The sequence below is a fragment of the Callorhinus ursinus genome, unplaced genomic scaffold (assembly GCF_003265705.2).
Source record: "Callorhinus ursinus isolate GAN/ISIS: 27379988/994484 unplaced genomic scaffold, GSC_fseal_2.0 scaffold1, whole genome shotgun sequence".
Lineage (NCBI taxonomy): Eukaryota > Metazoa > Chordata > Mammalia > Carnivora > Otariidae > Callorhinus > Callorhinus ursinus.
In genome coordinates this window covers 57,554,156-57,581,853 of record NW_027397063.1, presented here as the reverse complement: position 1 = coordinate 57,581,853, position 27,698 = coordinate 57,554,156, and the positions used below count along the sequence as shown (strand labels likewise).

Sequence of the window (27,698 nt, the reverse complement as noted above, 5' to 3'; positions counted from 1 at the left end):
AATCCTGGTTTTAAGTGCTACGGGTAATGTAGAAGTGAGTTTCATTTTAAATCTTACCCTTCAAAATCCACATAAAAATCACTTCTCCCATTAAGCCTTTCTTGATTACTTCACCCCACACCAAATTACTTTCACCACAAATTCCTTTACCGTACCAGATGTAACTGCCACCTATTTCGGACATGAATGCAGCTCTACACCTTCTTTTCTGTTTTCTGGTTGAATATTTTGCTTCCCTGACCAGATATAAACTCTTAAGAGTAAGAGCAGCATTTTTATAACTTCCCCGTGACTCTCAGAGCCTTGCAAAAGATTAGGCACAGAAGCATTTAATCCTTTTTTTTTTTTTTTTTAAGTGCCTAAGCAGAAGGAACTGACTCAAACTTCAGGAAGTAGCTGTGAGGACAGGGTATCAGGAAATGACAGAAGACCTGAATACGGAACTGAAGCAGCAGCTCAGAGTCTCTTGCTCTGAAGTGGCAGCACAGAGAGGGAGCCCAGTGACGACGTGAAAAGCTGGGAGCTTAGAGCAGACACTCGCGCTACTGGAGGTGGGTACTCTGAGCAGTGGGAAAGTCGGGGAGCGCAGGGCAAGAGCTGAATTAAGAGGAACCTACCTGGCTCTTAGTCCTCGGTGAGAGATGAAGTCCTTGCTAATAGGCTCTTAAGCTTTTATGGCCAGAGGCCTGGGGGTGAGTGTTTGTGGGTAATAAGCATCTGGGGATGGAAATGGAAATGAGGGTCTGGAGCTCAGGGCACAGGATTCAGCAGCCATCCAGGACCCCTAGTTTCTGCTGACAATCTACAACCCCCTCCTAAGGCCTGTTGTTCCTAGGCACTGAGATGGGAGGAGGACCACAGGAGATGAAGACAGAGTCTCTGTCCTTGGAGAACATAGGGTCTAGTAGAGAGACAAAACTCACTAGGAGACATTGTGACAGACAGAGCAGGAAGTGGTTGCTTCTGTACACCAGTGCTGAGCGCCAGGGCAGATGGAAGCCCAGGGAAGGCATGACGGACGGTTCGATGAGGGCTAGTTTCTATGACTGTAGGATCATATAATCCCAGAATGGCCGAAATGAAGGGGACTGGATGGATTAGCTAAGTTAACCTCTTCATTTATTTTCCACTGGGGAAAACTGAGCATCAAAGATGTTCAATGATTTACCAAATTAGCACTTTAAATTGCCTTCCCTGGTACCTGACAAGTAAGTACATACCTTATGTTGATTCCTTTACCCCTGTTTCCACAGGGGCTTAGTAACAGAGCTGTGGTGACCTTCTGACTCAAGGTCCATGTACTTTACTGACGCTGTAGGGCAGCCTTGCGATGAGGCCCTTGATTGTGCCTGCAGTCCTAGGCACCATTGCTCACCAACTTACTCCCCAGTCCTCTACTGCTAATAGCACCTCTCGCTTTCCTATTTCTGGCCAGTAGGTCAAGGACACCAAATTGTCTCTGTATCAGAAACTTCCCTTTGTTTCAAAACTACATGAGGATGGGAGAGTTTTGGGGGTGAGTTAGGCTGAGGCCTCAGAGGATCAGCAGGAAAGAGGAGAAGACCATCAGTCTTAGTTGCTTCCTTTTTGATCATGGATATTTCAGAAACTTCTCCTTTCCAGTTTTCTGTGTGAAGTCATTTTGTCAAAAAGGAGCCCAGGAGCCAGGACCATAGGCCTTCTCTACCTGCTCTCCCATCCATAACTGTTGCCCCACAGGGGAAGGCAGAGCTGCTTTGGGCAGGGACTCATCCCACAGTGTAGCTGATTCAGTCGATACTTCTTCACTGTCCTCTTTGCATCTCTTTAACCAACCTTCCCCCTAATTTCCCTGGGCTAGTTTCCAAGGGGATTCTCTCTCTCTCTCTTTTTTTAAATTTTATTTATTTATTTGAGAGAGAAAGAGAGGGAGAGCACAAGCTGGGGTGACAGGGGAGGGAGAAGCAGACTCCCCATTGAGCAGGGAGCCCGGTGTGGGACTTGATCCCAGGACCCTGGGATCATGACCTGAGCCGAAGGCAGACGCTTAACCGACTGAGCCACCCAGGCACCCCTCTAAGGGGATTTTCAAAGAGTGTGGAGAAAGATGGAGTTTTCATGTAGAAAGGAAAATCGGAGACTCTGAGGGCCTGTATGGAGACACTATGGAGTCCCAGGAGCAGTTAAGAGGAACTCATTTAGAAGACAGTAAAGAGCATAGGAAAAGACACCAGTGGAATGAGGCGTCCAGGGAAGGATCAGTAGGGGAGTTGCCACCTAGCAAGTGGTATCAGGGTCAAGAAGTCTCAGTGTCCCCCAGGCAGATAAGCATTATCCATTCTTTCCTCTTCACACGGAAATCCAGGATCCCACAGATACAGAGCAACTTGCTGCTCCTCATGCATAACTGGCAGGGCCAATGGAAACACTGGGGATGCCACAGTAGAATAACAATTTGGCTCCCCTTCATACTAGTGTTCTCTAAATATTTCTTTATTGTTTATTTAGTTAATAAAAATCTAATAACTCCTAATGTTCAAAATAAGGGATTCATTACATGTTATTTTTTGAACCAGCTATCTTCCTTAGAAATATAATTGAACTGTTTTTAAAAATTAAAGAATAGGTGATTCATTCCCAGCAAATAATGCTTCCCTATGTGTTATTCAGGATAGGAGTCTCAGCTGACTGCCCTACTGACCTCATGCACCTGTTCAGTAGCTGCTCTTAGAGTGGAGATGGGACAGCAACTTGTACTGGAGTTGGGATTTTCTCGGTAGAATTATGCAGGTTGTAGAGAGGAGTGTAGGTGTTCACTTTATTCAGAGCTGGGCCAATATACATTTCAACAGCTGTAACAGGAGTCATGAATAGAAACATGAGTGGGTTGGTGCTATAATTCTAGGGATGCCCTAGTAACCGTCATTGATTGCCACTTCAAGCCACTGCCCAGCTAGCCTTGGGATACAAATGAATTATCCCAGCGCTTTATTTAACATTAAAGGTTATTTAACATTACCTACATTACCAACATTTAACATTACCTATACCCAGACTCAGTAGGCTTAGGCCATGTTAGTTTAGCTTGAATAAATCCTCCTCCCCACTCCTGTAACTGAGCAAAAGTATTTTCCTAAAACTTACATCTGCTTTGCCTCAGCTTCTATTTTATTCTAAGAAAAAATAGCAAAACCACTGGACTGCTATATCATTGATTGACTTCAGCATTCTTGTTTTCCCTCTTCTTGATTTTCTCCTCCTAATTATTCCCATTTCTGTCACCCTCAGATGTGGAAGTCTGTAGTAGGGCATGATGTATCTGTTTCCGTGGAGACCCAGGGTGATGACTGGGACACAGACCCTGACTTTGTGGTGAGTTTGGGAATAGCTTTGCTTGGAAAATCAATAAAAGGTGGAGGTGGGGGGATGAGGGAAGGGCATCTGGGCCACTCTGTCATCTTTGAGGGGGTTTAGAAAGGACAATCTGGGACTGAAATAGCCCTAATGGTAGAACTGACTGGTAGGACAGTTGGCTGTCATGAGTGGGGCATGCATGATAGTTGATGTTGAGGATGGAAGGGGACGGGGCAGAGGTGTTTGACATTGTGACTGAGGGGCTATGACAAGCCATGGTGAAGGTGAGGTTATAAATAGGTGGGTTAACCTGGGTCTCCTTTGGCCTGTGAGCCGGGATATGAGCTAGACCCGTGTAATTTGTGGGGATTCAGTAGTCGTAGAAGACCTGAAGGGAGCAGAAAGGGAGGTTTCAGAGCCCACCAGTTTAATGTTAACATGGTGGGGGGCAGGGTCGGGTAAAATGAGGGAGGAGTCTGATAAAGATCCTGAGTAAAGACCCTAACTTTACTTTTACAAAAAATAAAGAGGAGGCAGGAGATGCAGGAGACCTGGAGGGCATGTGTGCCAGCTGCATGGGCTCTCTCCATGTGGCACATCGCTTGCCATCACTTATTGCTCAATGTTGTCTTTTGCAGAATGACATCTCTGAGAAGGAGCAACGTTGGGGAGCCAAGACCATTGAGGGCTCTGGACGCACAGAGCATATCAAGTAGGTGCCAAAAGGACCCGGGAACGGGAAAAGAGTGTGGGAGGAGCCTGAGGAAAACTTGGAAACTCAGGGGAAGATGAGGGAAGAAGGAGGAGAGGAGGGAGTTAATGTCTATGCATCTTTGTGTTTGTTGTTTCTCAAATCTGTCCCTGTGTGTCCCTATGTGCATCATTGTGTATTTCTGTTTCATGTCTCTCCTCTTATCCCCTCAGCCTTATTCTCTCTCTTATTTCTGACAACTATGCTATTTTCCCCAGTGGGTCTATTATAAGAGATTCAGAGAGGAAGTGGCTCATATACTGAGGTTGTGTCACTTTATATCCACATAAATATGTGTCTAGAATGTAGGTAACTTCAGATGGGCCAAGAAGGATTCAGTAAAACATCAAGGTAAATAACTCAGAATAAATATTGTAAGAAGAGGACAATATTAGGTCCCATACCTGGCCTGGATGATTTTTAAAATAAAAATTTGTATTTGGCTACTTGACAGAAGCTGGAAACCATGAATGGTAATAGGAAGAAATGTCACACTTGGAAAACCTGTTGATTAAAACTATTTTAGTAATGGTGTTTACGGGTCTTAAAAGTCATAACCTAATATTTTATCAGAAATAAAAGCAAACCATGGGGTGCCTGGGTGGCTCAGTCATTAAGCATCTGCCTTCGGCTCAGGTCATGATCCCAGGATCCTGGGATCGAGTCCCGCATCGGGCTCCCTGCTCAGTGGGAAGCCTGCTTCTCCCTCTCCCACTCCCCCTGCTTGTGTTCCCTCTCTCGCTGTGTCTCTCTCTGTCAAATAAATAAATAAAATCTTTAAAAAAAAAAAAAGAAAGAAAAGCAAACCAACAAAACACTCATACTGTAAGAGAGAAGGAACTTTAGACATATCCAAGGGTTTCTGTGGTATATATTGTATATTCACATCGAAAGATTCCCTCTTCTCCTCATGGATTGTTCAGGATCATCTAACCAGGGCTGTCTGCTTTGGAATGTATCAGAAGGTCAAATATGAGTAGCAAGGTAGACACAATCAATAGCATAACAAAAGCAAAAATAAAAAAGCAAAAATTAACAATTACACACAAATTGACAAAATTAATATAGCTTAAAATTCCATTTTAACTACCCACACACACTCTAACAACAGTGTTTTTACCTCTTTTCCCCCTAGATTTTAAAATGTCGATGGATGACCACATTGCACAAACAATGCACTATGAAAACTTGGCATATGTTTATATAATTTGATAATATTCAATACTATGCATTGTTGTTTGATCAGACATAATGATTTATCTTATGTAAATGTAATGAATATTGTTCTTAAACAAACCAGGTAATTCTGGAAGCATTTGGAAAGATGAAAAAAATGGAACAGGGACATGGAAGAAGTTTCTTGATGCTCTTTTGCAGGCTCATAGATTAAAAAAAAAAAGATCCTTTCCTGAGTAAAGGCTACTCAGCCCTAATATCCTGAGAACTGTTAGGAGGATACAAATATTCCTTGTACCTTTCCCCAACCAGTGCCTGTCTCATGCATAGTAGGAGCAGAACATTGTAAGGAAGACTCCTAAATCCTTGCCATGATCTTATAGAAAGAGCTTGAGTTTGGATATCAGATAGATTTAGGTTCAGTGGACAGCCCAGCAGCTACAAGTGATGTGAATTTAGACATATAATGTCTCCAAATCTCAGTTTATTTATCAAATGGGGATAATAATGGCTACCCTGCAGAATATGGTTAGAATTCAATGGGCTAACATGTATCAACTTTCTAGTGCAGTATTTAGCACCTCTTAAGCAGCTCAATATTTCTCTTTCTTGTTACTATAGATTGGTTTAAATCAGATTTTATTCCTAAAAACCTAGCATAAACTTGTAAAAAAATGACAGTCTTTCTTCTTCCTAAGTGATGTTTACTTGGACTGTGGTGTTACACAATTCAGTATATTCATTACCCTGACTCCTGACCCTTGGAATTGTAAAATGTAGTGACTTTGGATGTCACCTTATTAGCCTAACTGGATCTCTATATGATAACATAAATGGTGGAGACATTTACACAAAAATCCACTCCCCTCCCATTTACCTACCCTACCACGGGTACCTACCCTACGCCAAGGTGTAAAAGCCCTATCTCTGCTAGTACTAGCCAGGTAACGGTGGACAGGTCCCTTTTCCTCTCTGATTCTCCGTTTTCCCACTGGGATCAAAAAGACTTCTAGAGGACCTTCCATTAGTAAATCTCTAATATTCTGGGATTCTTTCTGGCTGGTGTGGGTTAAGCCAATTTTTAAGGTCAAATGGGAATCACTAAGGGCTTTGGAAAGGAGGGGGAAGTTGGAGAGGAGAACAGTAGCTGCAGAGCTGAGATCACTCAGAACAGGAAAAGGAAGTGCTTGTGGTTCTCGCTAATCTCACTACCTTCCCCCACATCATAATCTTTCTTTTTAAAGTCTGCCTAAAGTATATTTAGTTTGGGGAGTATATTTGGCTTGGTAATTCAGTGAATAGATCAAATGGTAGTTTCCATCCCTCATCTATTGTATAGAGAAGCCCTAGGCCAGGCAGCTCCAAGCAACCTAGTGTTTGAAGGGCTCTGGCCCTTTCCTCCAGCTTCTTTCTGCCAGTCTTGCTCTCTCTTGCTCATGTGCCTCTTTACAGTCAGTATATCCCATGTCCAACCCTGGCTGGATGTAAACACTGAGCTGCCTCTTGTCACTATACATTAGTCTTGCCTGTTCCAGAATTTTATGTAAATGCAGTACAGAATGTATTCTTTTGTGTCTGTCTTCTTTCACTCACCACAATTTTTTGAGATCTATCCGTAGTCTTCGCGTATCAGTCTTTTTTTTTTTAGATTTTATTTAAATTCACTTTAGTTAACATCTAGTATATTATTAGTTTCAGGGGTAGAATTTAGTGATTCATCAGTTGCATACAACACTCAGTGCTCATTACATCAAGTGCGCTCCTTAAAGCCCTTTGACCAATTACCACATCCTCCCACCCACCTCCCTTCAACAACCCTCAGTTTGTTCCCTAGAGTTAAGAGTCTCTTAGGGTTTGCCTCCCTCTCTGTGTATAAAGAGTCTTTTTGTTCCTTTTTACTGTCAAATAGTTTTCCATTGTATGGATATACCATAGTTTAGTTTATCCGTTACCCTTCTAATGGACATCTGGATTGTTGACAATTTGGGACTATTACAAATAAAGCTGTCGTGAACATTTGTGTCCAGAGCTTTTAGTTGACATACATTTTTATTTCTCTTGGGAAATAACTTGGAGTAGAATTGCTGAGTTATATAATAAGCATATTTATTTTTTTAAGAAATTACCAAACTGTTTTCTGAAAGGAATTTACCACTTTTTTATTCCTACCAATAAAGTATGGATTTCAATTGCTGTGCATCCTTGTCTATACTTGGTATTGTTAGTATTTTTAATTTTTACCACTCTTGTGGGTATGTGGTGATTTTAATTTTTTTTTCTGATGCCTAATTTTATTGAGCATCTTGCTATATGTCATTCATGTATCTTCATATATCTTCATTTGAAGTGTCTGTTCAAATCTTTTCCTCACTTTTAAAATAGATTGTTTGTATTGTTATTGACTTTTAAGGGTTCTTTGTATATTCTGGATATGTCTTTTGTGAGATATGTGTTTTACAAATATTTTCTTCCAGCTTATAACTTGCCTTTTCATTTTATTAATGGCATCTTTTGAAGATCAGAAGATATTAATTCTAATAAAGCCTAATTTTTCAAAAACATATTTTGACTAGCACTTTATGTATCTGAGAAACTTTTCCTACTCCTTCAAATTGTGAAGATTTCCTCTTATATTTTGTTCTAAAAGATTTATAGGTTTAGCTTTTACATTTAAATCTATGGTCTCTTTCAAATTAGCTTTTGGGTACAGTGTGAGGCAAAGATTGAGGTTCTTTTTTTTTTTTTTTGCATGGTTATTTTATTATTCCAACATCATTAAAAGACTGTTCTTTTGGGGCACATGGGTGGCTCAGTTGGTTAAGCATCTGATTCTTGATTTCAGCGCAGGTCATGATCTAAGGGTCATGAGACAGAGCCCCGTATTGGGCTCTTCCTGAGCATGGAGCCTGCTTAAGATTCTCTCTCTCCCTCTCCCTCTGCCTCCCCCCACCCCCCAAAAAAGACTGTTCTTTCTCTGTTCACTTACCTAGCATCTTTGACCATATATATACAGGTCTATTTCCAGACTATTTTTTTTATCTATATGTCAACCTTGAACCACACCATACAGCACTGATTATTGTAGCTTTATGTGTTATAAAGTCACACCATCCTCTAAATTTTTCTCCTTAAAAAAAAAAAAAAACCTTCTTACTATACCAGGACTTTAATTTACATTTCTACATACATTTTAGAATAAATTGGTCAGTTACTACAAAAATGCCTGTTCATATTTTCGTTGAAATTGCATTGAATCTGTAGATCATTTTATTTTTTTAATTTTTTTTTAAATTTTATTTTATTATGTTATGTTAGTCACCATACAATACATCATTAGTTTTTGATGTAGTGATCCACGATTCATTGTTTTCATATAACACCCAGTACTCCATGCAGTACGTGCCCTCCTTAATTTATGGACTCTGAGAAACAAACTGAGGGTTTTGGGGGGGGGATGGGTTAGCCTGGTGATGGGTATTATGTAGATCATTTTAGAGAAAATTGTCAGCTTAATGGTCTTGAATTTTCCTGTCCATGAACATTTATTTAGATCTTCTTTAATTTTTTCAGAAATATTTTTCAACGTTCAGGTCTTGGACATATTTTGTTAAACTGATGCTAAAATATTTCATGTGATTTCATGTGATAAGTGGTACTTATTTTTAACTTTTAATTATTTCCAAATGTCCATGGCCAATATAGTCATACCTCAGTGACATTGCAGTTTGGTTCCAGATCCTCACAATAAAGTAAATATCATAATAAAGCAAGTCAAATGAACTTTTTTTATTTTTCAGTGCATATAAAAGTTATGTTTACATTATATCGTAGTCTACTAAGTGTGCAGTAGCATTATGTCTAAAGAAATTTAAAAACACTTTATTGCTAAAAAATGCTAACCATCATCTGAACATTCTGTGAGTCATAATGTTTTTGCTGGTGGAGGGTCTTGCCTCCACGTTGATGGTTTCTGACTGATCAAGGAGGTGGTTGCTAAAGTTGGGGTGACTGTGGCAATTTCTTTTTTTTTATCTTCTTTTTAAAGATTTTATTTATTTAAGAGAGAGACAGATAATGACAGAGACAGCGAGAGACAGCACAAGTGGGGAGGAGAGGGAGAAGCAGGCTCCCTGCTCAGCTTGATCCTGGGATCATGACCTGAGCTGAAGGCAGACGTTTAACCGACTGAGCCACCCAGGCGTCCCGACTGTGGCAATTTCTATGGCAAAATTTTCTGCGCCAAAATTGGAAGTTTGCTACGTTGATTGACTCTTCTTTTTATCAGTGTAGCATGTAACACTGTTTGATAGCATTTTCCCACAGTAAAGCTTCTTTCAAAATTGGAGTCAGTCCTCTCAAAACTTGCCACTGCTTTATCATGTAAGTTTATGTAATATTCTAAATCCTTTATTGTCATTTCAACAGTCTTCACAGCATCTTTACTGGGAGCATTCCATCTCAAGAAACCACTTTCTTTGCTCGTCCCTAAGAAGCAACTCTTCATCCATTAAAGTTGTGTCATAAAATTGCAGCAGTTCAGTCCCATCTTCAGGCTCCACTTCTAGTTCTCTTGCTATTTCCCCCACATTTGCAGTTACTTCCCCCACTGAAGTTTTGAACTCCTCAAAGTCATCCATGAGGGCTGGATGCAACTTCCTCTAAACTCCTGTTAATGTTGATATTTTGATCTCTCCTTGTGAATTACGAATGTTCTTAATGACACCTAGAATGGTGAATCCTGTACAAAAGGTTTTCAGGGTACTTTGCCCAGATCCATCAGAAGAAACACTATCTATGGCAGCTGTAGCCTCACAAGATGTATTTCTTAAATAATAGGACTTGAAAGAAGAAATTACTCCTTGATCCATGGGCAGCAGAATGGATGTTGTATCAGCAGACTTGAAAATAACATTAATTATGTAATCTCCATCAGAACTCTTGGATGACCAGATGCATTGTCAATGAGCAGTGATATTTTGAAAAGAGTCTCTCTTTCTGAACAGTAGGTCTCAACAGTGGACTTAAAATATTCAGTAAACCATGTTGTAAACAGACATGCTATTATCCAGGCTTTGTTGTTCCATTTATAGAGCACAGGCAGAGTAGATTTAGCATAATTCTTAAGGGCCCTGGGATTTTCAGAATGGTAAATGAGCACTGGCTTCAGCTTAAAATCATCAGTTGCCTTAGCCCCTAACAAGAAAGTCAACCTGTCCTTTGAAGCTTTGAAGCCAAGCATTGACTTCTTCTCTCTAGCTATGAAACTCCTAGAAGCCATCTTCTTCCAATAGAAGGCTGTGTTGTCCACGCTGAAAATCTATTGTTTAGTGTAGCCATTGTCATGAATGATCTGAGCTAGATCTTCTGGAGAACTTGCTGCAGCTTCTCCATCAGCACCTGCTGCTTTCCCTTACACTTTCGTGTTATAGAGATGGCTTTTTTCCTTAAACCTCATGAACCCACCTCTGCTAACTTCCAACTCTTTTTCTGCAGCTTCCTTACCTCTCTCAGCCTTCCTAGAATTGAAGAGAGTTAGGGCCTTGCTCTGGATTAGGCTTTGGCTTAAGGGAATGTTGTGGTTGATTTGATCTTCTATCCAGACCACTCAGACTTTCTCCAAGTCAGCAATAAGGCTGTTTCACTGTCTTATCATTCATGTGCTCACTGGGGTAGACTTAATTTCCTTCACAAACTTTTTCTTTGTATTCACAACTTGGCTGTTTGGTATAAGACGCCTAGCTTTGGGCCTATCTTGGCTTTTGACATGCCTTCCTCACGATGCTTAATCATTTCTAGCTTTTGATTTAAAGGGAGAGACATATGATTCTTCCTTTCAGTTGAACATTTAGAGGCCATTGTATGGTTATTAACTGGCCTGATTTCAATAGTGTTGTGTCTCAGTGAAAAGGGAGAACCAGAAGAGGGAGAGAGATAGGGAAATGTCTGGTTGGTGGAGCAACCAACATTTATGAATTAAGTTTACCATTTTATATGGGTGCAGTCCATGCTGCCGCAAAACAATTACAATAGTAACATCAGAGATTGCTGATCACAAATCACCATAACAAGTATAATAATAATGAAAAACTCTGAAATATTGTGCAAATTGTCAAAATGTGGCACAGAGACATGAAGTGAGCAAATGGTGTTGGGAAATGGTACCAGTGGACTTGCTTAATGTAGTGTTGCCACAAATCTTCAATTTGTTAAAAACACAGTATCTGCAAAGGGCAATAAAGTGGAGTGCTCCTAAAATGAGTTATGCCTGTATGTAGAAGTGAAATTGATTTTGATCATGACCTTGTATCCTGTGAACTTGCCAAATGTATTTAATAGTTCTAGTAGCACATTTTGTAGATTCTTTAGGATTTTATAAATCTATGAACATAGCATCTGTGGATAAAATCTTAGTCTGTGTGACTCACCTTTTTGCTTTTACTTTTGGAACAAAACCAAAAAGATCTGTTCCTTCTCTTAGTTCATTTTTAAGGTCCTGGATTGCACTTGGCCATAAACTGCATTGCTTTATCAGTTCCATGGTATTTTAAAATTTAAAATAGGCATCTGAGAGTTAATGTGTCAAAAGTTTCTTATGTATGCCACTTAGCACATTGGATTGTAACTTTTTGCATCTCTTCCACCTGACCATTATCTCCATAGTGGAGTGCCATACACTCAAAGGTTTAATTAATATTTAATATTTATTGAGTGAAGTAGTAATATAATTAAGGCCTATTTAGAGTGGTTTCAGCTATATTCTACAGAATTTGATAAGAAGTTGGTCTTCTTTGGCCCCAACATTTTTATTTGAATTGTATTATCTATTGGCATGATCCTCGGATTAGCCTTGCTGTCATCCATGAGGTGGAAATTCCTGAATCTCATTTTTTCTCTTTTAAAAACTTGTTTTAACTATGATATAGTTATGACCTACGTGGCGATCATTGGACTCATTAAAACTTTGCACATTTTCCTCATTTGAAAGTAATGCTTAGCCCCACTTTCTTCATTCTTCATCTGAATATCTTGGTTGGGCAAGAACAGCTATTTACATGTTCTTGGAACCAATCGCTTTTTTGACACAGGTATTTCTAAAGTGTCAGAGTTGTTGAACTAGCAACACAGGATCTCTGCCTCCACTGCTGCCAGACGGTTTAAAGCAGAGACACGGGAACAGATGGTTCTTCCAGCACTTGGCTTATTGCATCTGGTTCAAAGCCAGCTTTCTAAAATTAACTGTGACTAAAGCTGAGAAGGCTTTTAAAAAAGACTCTTGGTGGGCTCATCCTCCAAGGCCACCAGATGGATCTATTCTCCTATGAAAGAGGAGAATTGCTGCTGTGGGGTGGCCATTCTACCTGTAACCAACGTATCTGGTTTTCTGGAGCTAGTGAAGCCCCAGGAAGATCACTGTCTCAGTTGTCTAAACCTCTCTTTCTTGCTGCAGGAAGTCAAATTTTTTTATTAAGGGTTCTCTTGCCCAAATGTTTCTAAGAATCCCCAGAGGTGCTTATAGGTGTCCAAGTATCAGTCCTGATTGTCACTCACTGATGCTGGTGCTAGTGCTGAGCTATCACTTCGTACCCTCAGGGCAAACAGATATTCAGAGATGCTCTCTACACTCATGGTGTAGATGGAGGGGAAGTAGGAAGGAGAATGCCTCCTTTTGGTGTTACATTCTCTTAGGAATAGAGGTGTCCCAAATCAAGGTTATTTGGGGCTTAAAGTGTAACAACATTTAGCCATAAGAGTGAAATTTATTAGTTTTTTTTAAGTCCCTGATAACGGCTTTATATTTTACTTATTCCTGGTGCAGTTACTTTTTTAATTTTAATTTTTATTTAAATTCCATTTAGTAAACATATAGTATGCTGTTAGTTTCAGGGGTAGAATGTAGTGATTCATTAGTTGCATGTAACACCCAATGCTCAGTACATCAAGTGCCCTCCTTAATGCCCATCACCCAATTACCCCATCCCCCCCACTTCCCATCCAGCAACCCTCAGTTTTTTTCCTAGAGTTAAGAGTCTCTTATGGTTTGCCTCCCACTCTATTTTTATCTTATTTTATTTTTCCTTCCCTTCCCCTATGTTCATCTGCTTTGTTTCTTAAGTTCCACATATGAATGAAATCATTTATTTGTCTTTCTCTGACTAACTTATTTCACTTAGCATAATACCCTCTAGTTCCATTCATGTTGTTGCAAATGGCAAGATTTCATTCTTTTTAATGGCTGAGTAAATATTCCAGTGTGTGTGTGTGTGTGTGTGTGTGTGTGTACATCTTCTTTATCCAATTACACTGTTGGTGGGAATGTAAACTGGTGCAGCCACTCAGGAAAACAGTGTGGAGGTTCCTCAAAAAGTTAAAAATAGAACTACCCTATGACCCAGCAATTGCACTACTATGTATTCATCTAAAGGATACAAACATAGTGATTTGAAGGGGCACGTGCACCCCAATGTTTATAGCAGCAATGTCCACAATACCCAAAATATGGAAAGAGCCCAGATGTCCATTGAAAGATGAATGGATTAGTTTTTATTAGCTTTTTTTTTTCATTTCCGTATAGCTGATATATAATGTTACATTAGTTTCAGGTGTACAACTTAGTGATTTGACAAGTTTATACATTATGCCATGTTCACCACAAGTGTACCTACCATCTGTCCTGTTACATCACTATTATAATATCATTGACTATATTTCTTATGCTGTGACTATTATTCTTTTTTATTATTATGTTCAGTTAGGCAACATATAGTACATCATTAGTGTTCAATGATTCATTAGTTGTGTATAACACCCAGTGACTCTTATTCTTGTGATGTATTTATTCCATAACTGGAAGCCTGCACCTCCCTTTCATCCATTTTGCCTAATCCCCATCCCCTTTGGCAAACAACAGTTTGTTCTCTGTATTTATAGATCTGATTCTGCTTTTTGTTTGTTTTATTAGATTTTAGCTTTAGGAATTATCAGATTTGGGGACAGAGGTGAAGGGCATTCATTTTTGACAAGAATATACACAAAATATTTAATGTATAGATAAATCTCCCAAAACTACATTTTTCCTAACCATCATTGCTAATGAGTTCCTAGTATTCCATTGAGAGGTAATATTGCAATTTACTTAATTATTCTCCGAGTATTGGCCATATAAATTATTTCTTAATTTTGCTATTATATTCAGTGTTTCAGTGCACAGTATTAGACATTAAGGCTTGCCATGTTTAAAATTATTTCTTTGGGGGTAAACTCTCAGGACAAGAATGTGTGGGTAAAGGGTATAAATATTTCTGTGCTTCTTGAGAGAGAATATCTAATGCCAGAAGGAAAATAACTTCCCAGTTACTAGAATATAATTGGTGTCACTCTTCTGTAATATTCAGGAGCGTGAAAAATGAGGCAAATATCAGAAGGTTATTTAGTGGAATAACTGACCAGAGGAAATATTATTGGCTTATGGAGAGTTTAAATCGGACTATGGTCTGTAGGCCACACTAATCTCTTACTCTCAGACCCAGTATTGATATACTTTGGGGGCTCTCAGATTATTGCTAAAAATAAACAACACACCTCAAGATTTCTATTTTTCTGGGAAGGAGAATTCATTGACTTCCCTGTGCTAGATGAGTCTCTGTCATGTGGTTACTTCCAGCATCCACCAGCTGAGGAACAAAGTGTCAGAGGAGCATGATAGTCTCAAGAAGAAGGAGATGGAAGCAGGGCCCAAAGCATCCCATGGGTATGGAGGTCGGTTTGGGGTGGAAAGAGACCGAATGGACAAGGTAAGTTGAAAGGAAGATATTTGCTTTAAGACAACAGATAGATTCGTTTATTGATATCATGGTTTAAAACTTGTTCAAAAGTACAGTATTCATTTGGGCTTTAAAATAGAATGTCCACATATTATTTTTATCATTTTTTTTTCTGATATCAACACATAAAATACAGATGGTGGAAAACAAGATTCAAAAAATTTGAAAGGGGTGGCCCAGAGTAGGCCCAGCCATACGGTAACTCCTAGACTGAGGAGACGGGGTCACAATTAGAGAAGGAAAAAAATATGTTTTAAAATCATTTACTGCTTTTGAATGTTTGTATATTATGTCGATGTTGCAACTTCTCTTATTATCTTTACTGTGTACTTAGTGTTCTTTTTGTATATATGTCATATCTAACATGTGCACATGTGAAAAATATTGATGTGAATTTATTAGATGCCTTCAAATATGAATATTGTTTTCCTTTATCCATTAGCTACTATAAAAGTATATGATAAAAAATGCTTGTATTATAAATCATAGTTTCCACTGATTTTCCTAACCTCAAAGATAGTGATATATGCCTATAACAAAAAACATTTTATCTCCAAGGAGAAAAAAATATATTCAGTAAAAGCCATTAGTTCACCCTCAAGAAGTGTTTTGTTTTGTCACTGTGTTAAGTGCAACATAGGCTTATAGTCTCCACAAAATTCCTAGGAAAAAACTAAAATAGATAAACATTCATTCGTTCTTAAATTCATAAGCAAATCTGACCTACACAGACCTAAAAATACTGCAAAATGAGCTCCCAGGAGCTCATACAGGGCAGTGTTTCACATCAGTCTCGGTATTGATAATGTTTGTCCCAGCATGAGCTTGGAAATACAGGAGGAAGGAGAAGCTTTTTAATTTCTTCTTAGTTGAGACTCTGTAAGGTATCATTATTTGGTTTGAAGTACTACTCAAGTCCCAGATTATTAAAGTATCCATATCCAAATATTGCAAGAGAGATAGTTTTCAAAACCAAATAGAAAGTAAAACAATACATGGAGTAAAAAGTGGAGGGGAATAGGAAAGTTATATGCCCTCTTGGGCTACTTGCAGTATTGTCTGCCAACCCCTTTTGGTGTAGACTCAGTCACTGTTAAATATCAGGGCTCGGTTGGCTCTTCTGAAATTTGATGGACACCCAGGCACAAAGATCCAGAACAAAAGCATCTGGCTATTTTCATGAAATATGCTATCTCAGCTGCAGCATTAAGTCAGTTCCCTTTGATCGCTCTTCAGTAACTACCTCATTCTATTTTGACCCATAAATCCCTTGTTTTTAGCTTTCTTTTTGTTTCTGGTTTAAACACTGTTCTGTCTACCTCGTCTCTTTCCTTGGGATTCCCAGTCTATCCTGTAGGAGTTTCCTGAATGATGGGTTCCTAATGGTATTAAAGAAGACTTGGGATGTGCAAGCCTCCAGAAAAAGTAACCTTGCTCTCCTTGTATCACATGTTGCTTATGTGATACACTGGTGGAGGCTGTGAGACTGACCCAGAATGGAATTTCTGGCATTCTTACATCCCAACCCATGTCTGCATCATTTCTTTTCTTTTTTTTTTTTCAAAATTTTATTTAAATTCAAGTTAGATCACATATAGTGTAGTATTAGTTTCAGGGGTAATGTAGTGATTCATCAGTTGCATGTAACACCCAGTGCTCATCACATCACCTGACCTCCTAATGCCCATCACCAAGTTACCCCATCCCCCACCCCGTCCCCTCCAGCAACCCTCAGTTTTTTCCCTATAGGTAAGAGTCTCTTTTGGTATCATTTCATTTTTTATGGTCATTTTTGTCTTTCACTCATTCAATCTGATTTTTCTTAGAGTGCCGTGGGCCATGAGTATGTTGCTGAGGTGGAGAAGCACTCTTCTCAGACTGATGCTGCCAAAGGCTTTGGGGGCAAATATGGAGTTGAGAAGGACAGGGCAGACAAGGTAAGTCTCTCCCTGTGCTACCCAGCTCAAATCATGTGGGATTTACCAATACTCACCGTTGAATGTGGGTCTACACTTCTCCTATGGAAAGACAGGGCAGTGGACTCAGGGGAGTCCATCATAAGGATAGCCCCCATAAACTTCCTTAGCAAGTTCTTTGGTGCCACTTTGGGAGACCACATGCTGAGCTGAATAGTGTTAATTTAAATGAGACAAAGATTCTCAAACTCTGTTTAGATAAGGAATCTGTCAAACCACTGATTTTTATTATACCTGTACGCATGAAGAAAGAAGAGGGAAATTTCAAAGCTCCTCATTTGGTCAAATATCAAAATGTCATTATTTATGTCTTTCAGGAGAACACAGATGTTAGCTTAAGTATGATTAAGCAAACAATCAAGTAAAACAGCTAATTAGGGTTATAATGTTTTTAGAAGGTAAAGGTTACATTTCACAGGATTTAGCACCAAATCTCTGAAGTCCAGAGGTTTTAAAGATTCCTTTTTACAAAAAAAGTAGTTTTAAAGAGAGGAGAATGCCCAACCAGCAGCACCACCCAGGCGCCCCAGATTAGACTCTTTGATCTTGTTTTTTATGGTGCAGAATAGTGTCTCTTCCCTTGCAGCTGCATACAGACAGGACATTTCCTTCACAGCTAGCTGAGATTTTCTTTTTACCTGCAATTGTTAATTAGGTGGGTCTGAATCCTTAAAGCTAAGTGTTAAAATGTTATTTGCATTTTAGGGGGGTGGGCAGAAAAGTTTCAAAATTACTGTAAGGAAAAGGAAAAACATAGCAGGTAATTTTTTAAGGCAGTAATGGAGTATGGAGCATGCAATGTTCTCTAGCCTTCCATCTTGGCCTTTGCCTGATCTCATCGTTCTTTCTTTCATCTGCCTCAGAAGCCAGAAACTGAATCACCTAAACAATCAGTGTGTCATGTAAATCAGAAACAATACAAACTAATAGCTCTTGAGATGCAAAATCTAGTCTTGCTTAGAGACCAATAGGTACTGAGCTAGATGGGGATGCTTCTGTGTGGTGATGTTAGGTATTGGCCAACGCATCCAGCCCTGGAGCAGTTAGGATCTCCCAGTTGCCTCCCCCCCACCCCCCATCAAAACACATCTCTGGGTTTCTGCTGCCACTTAAGGAAAGAGAAGAGGCATAGTATAATCAGTTAGGAATGGGATAATATTTCTTACATGTACATAGTGCTTTATAGTTTACAAGGCACTTTTCCAGCTATTATCTCATTTTAGTTTCATGAGAGTTTGGAAGAAAAGCACTAAGTTACTGACTGACACAATGCAAACCTTTTATACACCTTGCCCCCTTTAGTACTCACAATATCCCAAATAAAGAAGGATCATTTCTCCCACTTTAGAGTTGAGGTTAATAAGGCAGGTTTACCTATTTTCATTTCATATTTGAGGAGACTGAGGTTCAGTAATATAAAGGACATGCCTAAAGTTAAACAACTATAAATAGGGAAGGTTGGGGTTGGGGTTTGGATCTAGAGCTGATGAACATACAGAGCCCATGTTCATTGCTCTGTAGCACACTGCTGCTACACCAGCCTGTCAGTTCAGGGTGCTCATCTGTTTCTAGGTTAAACTCCCACTCTCAGCCCTGAGCTCTTGTAAACTAGCTTCTGGCCTGAGCTAGGGTAAAGGTATGTGAGGGAGGGGAAAACTGGCAGCTCCAATTCTAACCATTGCACTCTCCTTTTCTCTGTAGTCAGCAGTTGGCTTTGATTACAAAGGAGAAGTGGAGAAGCACGCATCTCAGAAAGGCAAGGACCCCGCGCTTCAGCCTTAGCAACCTGATTGACCTGTTCTGCTCAGACTTCACCTCGTAATAGCTGTCATCAACTCCCTCTAGTTCCATAGTTGTTTCCTGACTATTTTATTTATTTTTAAATCCAAGCATGTACTTCTTCTTTCTTCTTTATCTCTTTCTAGGAGATTGGCCAAGTTTTCTTTAGTTCCCCCTTTCCCTCTAATGGATTGAAAATAAGGTATTTTAGTCGTTTATTTTAGGAAGCAATCCCTAAGTTTTAACATTAATCTTTGACTTAAGTTTAAAATTAATCACTGTCTCTTCCTAGTAATAAAGGAAATGTAGAATAAGTTAATTATGTTCCTTCTACATCCTACATTCTTTGTGCCAACTGGCCAATTGTTGTTGCTCAGGATAAGGATTCCATGTGTTTTTAAACCCCACAAAAATGAATCATTATTATTATGTAGTGATACTTACTTAAATTGACCAACGTATTTACCAAGTTCCTGGTGCATCACTGTTTATTGTATCTCACTGTTTCCTCCTTTCTTCTATTTCCTTCTTACTAAAGTATATCCTTTGATAATTCTTTCCATGAGAGCCTATGAAAGAACTTCCAGGCTTTGTCTAAAAAATACATTTTGTTCCATTCTTCATTGTTATTTTCCCTTCACCTCTTTGAAGGTATTATTTCAGCCTCTTTGACATCTCTCTTGTGTAGTCTAACAATCATTCCTTTGTAGGTAACATGTCTTGTCTCTCTGTTCTGGTTTTTTTTTTTTTTTTTGAAAAAAAAAGGCTTTCTTTTTGTCTCTGGTATTCTCAAATATCATCAGCATATATCTGGGTGTTGGATCTATTTCTCTTATCCAAATGGGATTTACCGATCCTCTTCAACCTGAGAAATAACTTCCATTATGGAAAGTTCAAAGTCATGTTTTCTTTGGATAGTGCCTCTCCTCTTCTCTCTTTTATGCCTTCTGGAACTCATATCGATGCATATTGAGAATTCTCATTCTCATTTGCATGCCTCTCTCTTTTTTATTGTTATTTTTATTTTTTTTAAATTTAATTATGTTATGTTAGTCACCATACAGTACATCATTAGTTTTTGATGTAGTGATCCACAGTTCATTGTTTTCGTATAACACCCAGTGCTCCACGCAGAACGTGCCCTCCTTAATACCCATCACCGGGCTAACCCATCCCCCCACCCCCCTCCCCTCTAAGACCCTGTTTGTTTCTCAGAGTCCACAGTCTCTCGTGGTTCATCTCTCCCTCTGATTTTCCCCCCTTCATTTTTCCCTTCCTTCTCCTAATGTTCCCATGCTGTTCCTTATGTTCCACAAACATTCCATGCTCATGGACCGGAAGAGTAAACATTGTTAAAATGTCTATGCTATCCAGAGCAATCTGTACCTTCAATGCCATCCCAATCAAAATTCCAATGACATTTTTCAACGTGCTGGAACAAACAATCCTAAAATTTGTGTGGAATCAGAAAAGATGCCGAATCACCAAGGAAATGCTGAAAAAGAAAAACAAAGCTGGGGGCATCACATTGCCCGATCTCAAGCTATATTACAAAGCAGTGATCACCAAGACAGCATGGTACTGACACAAAAACAGACATATAGACCAATGAAACAGAATAGAGAGCCCAGATATTAGACCCTCAACTCTATGGTCAAATAATCTTTGACAAAGCAGGGAAAAACATGCAATGGAAAAAAGACAGTCTCTTCAATAAATGGTGCTGGGAAAATTGGACAGCCACATGCAGAAAAATGAAACTCGACCATTCTCTAACACCATACCCAAAGATAAACTCAAAATGGATGAAAGACCTCAATGTGAGACAGGAATCCATCAAAATCCTAGAGGAGAACATAGGCAGTAACCTCTTTGACATCGGCCACAGCAACTTCTTTCAAGATACATCTCCAAAAGCTAGTGAAACAAAAGCAAAAATGAACTTTTGGGACTTCATCAAGATAAAAAGCCTCTGCACAGCAAAGGAAACAGTCAACAAAACAAAGAGGCAACCCACAGAATGGGAGAAGATATTTGCAAATGACTCTACAGATAAAGGGCTGGTATCCAAGATCTATAAAGAACTTCTCAAACTCAACACCCAAAAAACAAATAATCAAGTCAAAAAATGGGAGAAGATATGAAAAGACACTTCTCCAAAGAAGACATATGAATGGCTAACAGACACATGAAAAAATGTTCATCATCATTAGCCATCAGGGAAATTCAAATCAAAACCACACTGAGATACCACCTTACACCAGTTAGAATGGCAAAAATGGACAGGGAAAGAAACAACAAATGTTGGAGAGATTGTAGAGAAAGGGGAGCCCTCTTACACTCTTGGTGGGAATGCAAGTTGGTACAGCCACTTTAGAAAATAGTGTGGAGGTTCCTCGAAAAATTAAAAATAGAGCTACCCTATGACCCAGCAATTGCACTCCTGGGTATTTACCCCAAAGACACAGATGTAGTGAAAAGAAGGGCCATATGCACCCCAATGTTCATAGCAGCAATGTCCACAGTAGCAAAATGGTGGAAAGAGCTGAGATGCCCTTCAACAGACGAATGGATAAAGAAGATGTGGTCCATATATACAATGGAATATTACTCAGCCATCAGAAAGGATGAATACCTTTTACATCAACATGGATGGGACTGGAGGAGATTATGCTAAGTGAAATAAGTCAAGCAGAGAAAGTCAATTATTTTTATTTTTTAAAGATTTATTTATTTATTTTAGATAGAGAGTGCAGGGGTAAGGGGCACAGGGAGAGGGAGAGAGAGTCTTAAGCAGACTCTATGCCCAGTGCAGAGCCCAATTGCAGGGCTCAGTCTCACAACCCTAAGATCATGACCTGAACCGAAATCAAGAGTCAGATGCTTAACCAGCTGAGCCATCCACGTATCCCAACCATACGGTCTATCTTGGTGAATGTTCTATGTGCATGAAAAAAGTGAATTCTGCAGTTTTGGGATATAATGTTCTGTAAATGTCAGTTAGGTTTTGTTAGTTGATAATGTTGTTTGGACCTTCTATAATTTTAGATTCTTTTTGTCTAAGCATTCTATCAATTAATGTAAGAGGAGTGTTAAAATTTTCATCTAAGATCACAGGTTTTTCTATTTTTCTTCCTGTTTCTGTCGGTTTTTGCTTCATGAATTTCGATTCTGTTAATAGATTATACCAGCATATGTATTCCTCATTAATGATGATTTGTTCTCTTATTATTGTGTTATATCTCTTTCATCTCTTATAATGCATTTTGTATTGAGGTCTACTATTTCTCATATTCCTGCCATCGTTCTGATGCTTATTCTTTCTGTGGTATATATTTTTCTATATCAGCATTAATTTCTCAGCTTACAATTCCTGTGTAATAGAAGTGGTATAAAACTGGATGTTTGCATTCTATATACTTAGGGTAGGCCTGGAGTTTCCAAGTCCCATAGGTAAAACTTCCCCCTATTAAATGCTGAACAAACTACAGCCCCCCTCACCATTTCCCTACATAAACGAGTAGAATTTTTCTAGAACTCTTTTATAGGAGTGAGCAGACTGCCATTTCTTTTTCCCCAGTCCCCTGTTCTTGTATAAGAACACCTGACCCTAGATCCTAATCCCTAGATACTAAATTTGGGACTTAAAACACCCTTGGGTTTTCTGAGTCAGCTCATAATTACCCTCATCTGTACAGCTTTGATTTATCTATTTGTTTCTGGAGCCAGGATTTTTTTTTCTTTTTTCTTGAGCTTTACTATTAAAAAAAAAAAAAAGATTGTTGTATTTTAGCAGACATTTCTAAGTGTTTATATGGGAGTAAGAACAGGCATAAATTTCATATGTATCCGCCTTTCCCCCCTAAAAGTCTCTCCTTACATTCTCTATACTTTCCCCTTCCTTGAAGAAGGGAAAGAAATGAAATGATCTCCTCATCTTGGGTTGGAAATAAAGGAGGAGAGGAAAGGAGTGAATAATGTTGAATTAAAGCTTACACAAGATGGCTTAGGACACTGTTTCTCTTTAATCCACCTAGATTCTAGCCCTGCTGCCTTCCCAGGTCCCTACCCCTCTGCACCCACTCCTCCTGACTTCTCTCTTCCACAGCACCTTCCTGTGGGCTGAGAGTGGGCTCTCATGACTACTCCTTCCACCATAGATTACTCTCATGGCTTTGGAGGCCGCTATGGGATAGAGAAGGATAAACGGGACAAGGCAGCTCTGGGATATGACTACAAAGGAGAAACAGAGAAACACGAGTCCCAGAGAGGTGAGTTGGGGTTGGAGAGGAGGGAGGTCACATAGTAGCACAGAGTCCTCCTTCCTTCCTTTCTGGAAGCTGACACAGAGAACCCAGAATACAGAGGTGCAGATGTGCAGTGGAGGTGGTGGTATAAAGGGTAAGTGTCTGTATGGGTGTGTGTCCGGGGGAGAAACCAGGAGGGTAGAGAGGAATGCAGCAAGATTAGGAGCAGGGCAGAGGAGGCCAAAGAGAAGGGGTCACTGAGAAAAGGGTAAAGACAGACAGGCTGGGTGATGACGCGTGGGTGATTTGGCTATGAGCCTCACAAGGACAGAGAGGTCTCTCTCTTCTCTGGGACACATAGGGGAAGGCTGGAGGGCTCTCCTTATTTTTTTCCAATTTCTTCCTTTATAGTCCTTCCTTTCCTGTCACTTCTCTCTGTTTCTCTTTCCCTCTTCACATCTCTCTCCCATCCATTCTCTCTCTACCCTTTTCTGCCTCTCCCTGTCCGTGATTCTCTCCTCTATCCTCTGATTCTCGTTCTTCCTCATCCGTCTCTGTTTTTCACATTCCTGTCTTCTGGTCTTTCTTCCCATGATTCCTCTACCTACACATTCCTAGCATTTACTCTTCTTATGACTCTCAAAACTTGTTTTTTTTTAAGATTTATTTATTTGACAGAGCGAGACAGTGAGAGAGGGAACACAAGCAGGGGGTGTAGGAGAGGGAGAAGCAGGCTTCCCACCGAGCAGGAAGCCCGATGCGGGGCTCGATCTCAGGACCCTGGCATCATGACCCGAGCCGACGGCAGAAGCCTAATGACTGAGCCACTCAGGCGCCCTCTCAAAACTTTTTGTCCTGCAGATTATGCCAAGGGCTTTGGTGGTCAGTATGGAATCCAGAAGGACCGAGTGGATAAGGTAAAGCACCAGCACACCAATGTCTTGAGAAGAGGCCCCTAAACTGCACCTGAAGTACACTGAGATAGGAAAAGCTAAGTGTCCTGAGCTGTCTTCCTACACTCCCCATTGACTGCCTTCGGTATCTAATGGGCAAGTCTTCTGTAGCCTGAGCTTTAACTACGAAGAGTGGAGGGAGTCAGAGAGACAAAAACACATAAACTTCAGGGAAAGGTGATAGTTGAAATTTCATTGATTCCTAGGTGTTGCTTAATTCAATCTATAATCTCCTCCCACTCCGTTCACATTAGTTCTTCTTCATGCATTGGCTGGGGCCCTGCTACATTCTAGGCAACTGCACTTAGAGGTGTGAGATTCTAGGCACACTGAGCTTTCAAAAGGGGGAGCTGAGCCCACCCATTTAGAACTTTACTGCTCTCTCTGCCACAAAATAACAATATTGGAATATCCTCTTTAGCTATTGAGTGTCAGACAGTCAGGGTTACCTCCTAGAAGGCTCCAAACCCCAATACTGACTTTGGGTCATTACCATTCCCTTCTCCTCCCCACACTGCGCATACTCTTCGCCTCCCTGCAGAGCGCTGTTGGCTTCAATGAAATGGAGGCCCCAACCACAGCTTATAAAAAGACGACACCCATAGAAGCTGGTAAGTCTTAACAATTCCTTTTCTCTATGTTCCTCAGCCGCCTCCCCTTTCTTGTTCTTTCTTATGCCTAGACTACCTCCTCCATGCCTTTAACTACCTAGACTAGCTGAGATAGACTTGACCCTGCCCGTGTATTTCCAGATTCATTCTCCTTAAAAACTAGGTTAAGTGGATAGAGAGATAGAGTGACATTGGGAAGGAACCGTAAGGAGAGAACACAGGGAGGGAGGGATAGGAAGTCATCTGGGAAGAATACAGAAAGATAAGAGCTTGGGATGGGGGAGGAGAGGGTAGGTGGTGGTTAAAGGGCATACAGATTTAAGGAATGTGGAAAGGAAAGGATGCTAGTTAGGGGAGAAAGGCTTATAACTTAGAAAGGACAAGAGTCTGAGACTGCATGGCCTGGCTCTATGGAAATCTGGGCTTTGGGGCTACATCCTCCTGCTATAACCCCCTTGTTCCTCCATTAGTACCTCTTTTCCTTTCCTCCCATGAGTTCCTCTCCATCTGCTCTCTGCCTGGATATTTAACCAATTCCTTTTCTTCCTTTGAGTGCCATCCACCCCCACCACCCCGACTCAAGACAATCCTAATTCTTCTTGCCTGTGTCTGCAGCTTCTAGTGGTGCTCGCGGGTTGAAGGCAAAATTTGAGTCTATGGCTGAGGAAAAGAGGAAGCGGGAGGAAGAAGAAAAGGCACAGCAGATAGCCAGGCAGCAACAGGAGAGAAAGGCCCTGATAAAGATGAACCATGAGGCTCAGCAGCCAGTGGACACTGTGGGAGAACCGGAGGTGCCAGCCCCATTGCCCAAGAAAATCTCTTCAGAGGTGAGTGCTTGGCCTTCTGGGGTTCCCATCCAGGATTCCTTGCCCAGATAGGAGACTAAGGAGTCCACATCACTGAGAGAAAATAAGGCACAGGCCTCCCTGGTGTAAGGCAGTCTAAAACTACTATCTCTGTCTTCAGGAAGATTTCAGTGCGAGTGATTGGGTCTCATATACACCAAAATGTTGGGGGGGGTGGGAATCCCAGATTTACATAAACCAAATTTGCATGTTTGGCTGCGTAGCCAGTCATTGCTGCAGGAACGAGAGGAAGGAGCTATCACTTCAGGTTGGAGCCCATTTTGAGGGGTGGTTGATTTGGATTGGGTGGATATTCCAGACAGTAGAGAAGAGGGAGGTTTGCATACTTACAAGAGAGATGCTTTATTCTCTCCAGGCCTGGCCTCCAGCAAGGAGCTGTCCATCATCAGAGCCTGAGCCTGTGAGAACCAGTAAGGAACACCCAGTGCCTGCCCTGCCCTTGAGGCAGAATCCCCCAGAGGTAAGTAGAGCCCCAAAGATTCTCTGCCTCTTTCCCATCTCCTCATGTCCTAGGAAGGTGGGCCATATGAAATGACCAACCGTCCTGGTTTGTCTGGTACTGTCCTGGTCTTAGCACTGAAAGTCTTGCATTCTGGGGACCACCCAGTCCTGGGCAGACCAGGACAGTTGGTCGTCCTGCCTGTGGTATTCCCAACAATGTGTTTTTGCTTCAATGTTTTCCTGGTCATTCAAGGAATCAGACTTGCTTTCCATTTCCCTCTCCCCACACCCTTTACATTTCCCTCCTATCACCTCTTGGTAGGCGTTTTGAGTAGGTAGGTATGGGAGGAGGTCGAGGAATAAAGATGGATAAAAGACTGGGTGCCCTTGGGGAGGCTATTAGATGGAGGCAAGGATAGAGGGGAGAAGTGGTAGGATGGTGATGGGGGGGGCGGTCTTAGCAGTCCTCCACTGGGAGGTTGTAGAGAGGTAGCTCCTGGTGGGTAGAAATCGCTCTGATCCACACCGTCTCTTCACAGGACGAGGAGCCCCCAGCTTTGCCTCCCAGGACTCCGGAAGTCCTGCAGCTGGAGGAAGAGCCTGTGTATGAAGCAGAGCCTGAGCCTGAGCCTGAGCCTGAGAATGACTATGAGGATGTTGGAGACACGGACAGACATGAGCAGGATGGTGAAACAGATGGGGACTATGAAGATGTGCTTGAAACTGAGAATCCTCCTTGTCCTTCCACTCTGGCCGGTGAGTGGTAGGGGAGAAACAGCTCCTGAATTGGGTCTAGTTCAGGGAAGGGCAAGAGGAAGAATTGCCCCCTTCCCTAGAAGGACCTGTTTTCCTTCTCCATGTTGGTGAGACTATGTTTGTGTCTCTCATTATGCAGAATCATCTGGCTACCCAGCTGGGACTGGAGCAGGGATCTCAGCTATAGCCCTGTATGATTACCAAGGAGGTAGGTTTGGAGCGGCCTGAGGGGTCTGGTGCCTGGGGGCCCTTACTAGGAGAGAGGGAGATGGATTCTGGGGGTCAGGGAAGGACCAGCCTTGGCATCAAGAAGAACAGCCCCTTTCTCTCCCTGAGGTTTACAGTGGGCACAGGAATGGAAGGATTACTGTTTGACCATCTTAATATTCCATCAATTGCCTCCCCAGAGGGAAGCGACGAGATTTCCTTCGATCCTGATGACATCATCACTGACATTGAGATGGTGGACGAGGGCTGGTGGCGGGGACATTGCCACGGCCACTTTGGACTCTTTCCTGCAAATTATGTCAAGCTCCTCCAGTAAATGGCCCTCCCTGTCTTCTGCTCAGTGACTTCCCGTGTCCAAAGTTGTTCTGCCTCCACCCATGCCCCATTCCTGCTGCAAGTGTCATGAGTTGCCTGATATTCTAAACAGACTTTCTTCTCCCTCTCCACTAGGGGTTGGGGCAGAGACAACATGAAGAAGGGGTCTCCTTCCACTCAGTGTCCTCTCTACCCTAGATGAGCTCATGCACGTTTATGTTGTGGTCCTTCCTCCTTCCCCATGAATGCTCCTTCAAATACTCTTAAGTTCTGCCTTGCTCCGTTTGTGAGCTCTGAGCTTCCTGGTTTGCTTATATGGGAAGGTATGTCTAGATTGCCTGGTTTGCTTGGCTGTGCTATTTGCCCACTTTCCTTTTCTGTGGAGAAATCTTTTTAATCTTCTCTCTGTTCAGTTACATCAGAAATAAAGTGGGACTATGATTCA

At 40.9% G+C, this 27,698-nt stretch overlaps 1 protein-coding gene across 1 annotated transcript; it reads left to right on the top strand.

Annotated features, from left to right (window-relative positions):
- The first annotated feature begins 412 nt into the window (after positions 1–412).
- Positions 413–27,698, top strand: HCLS1 (hematopoietic cell-specific Lyn substrate 1). The gene is made up of 14 exons (XM_025874990.2): positions 413–551; positions 3,268–3,351; positions 3,972–4,045; positions 14,922–15,051; positions 16,908–17,018; positions 18,759–18,813; positions 22,997–23,107; positions 23,945–24,000; positions 24,578–24,647; positions 25,263–25,474; positions 25,869–25,973; positions 26,494–26,710; positions 26,850–26,918; positions 27,118–27,698. Exons 2-14 carry the CDS (start codon positions 3,268–3,270, stop codon positions 27,252–27,254), a joined length of 1,431 nt encoding a protein of 476 aa, XP_025730775.1. The 5' UTR covers positions 413–551; the 3' UTR covers positions 27,255–27,698.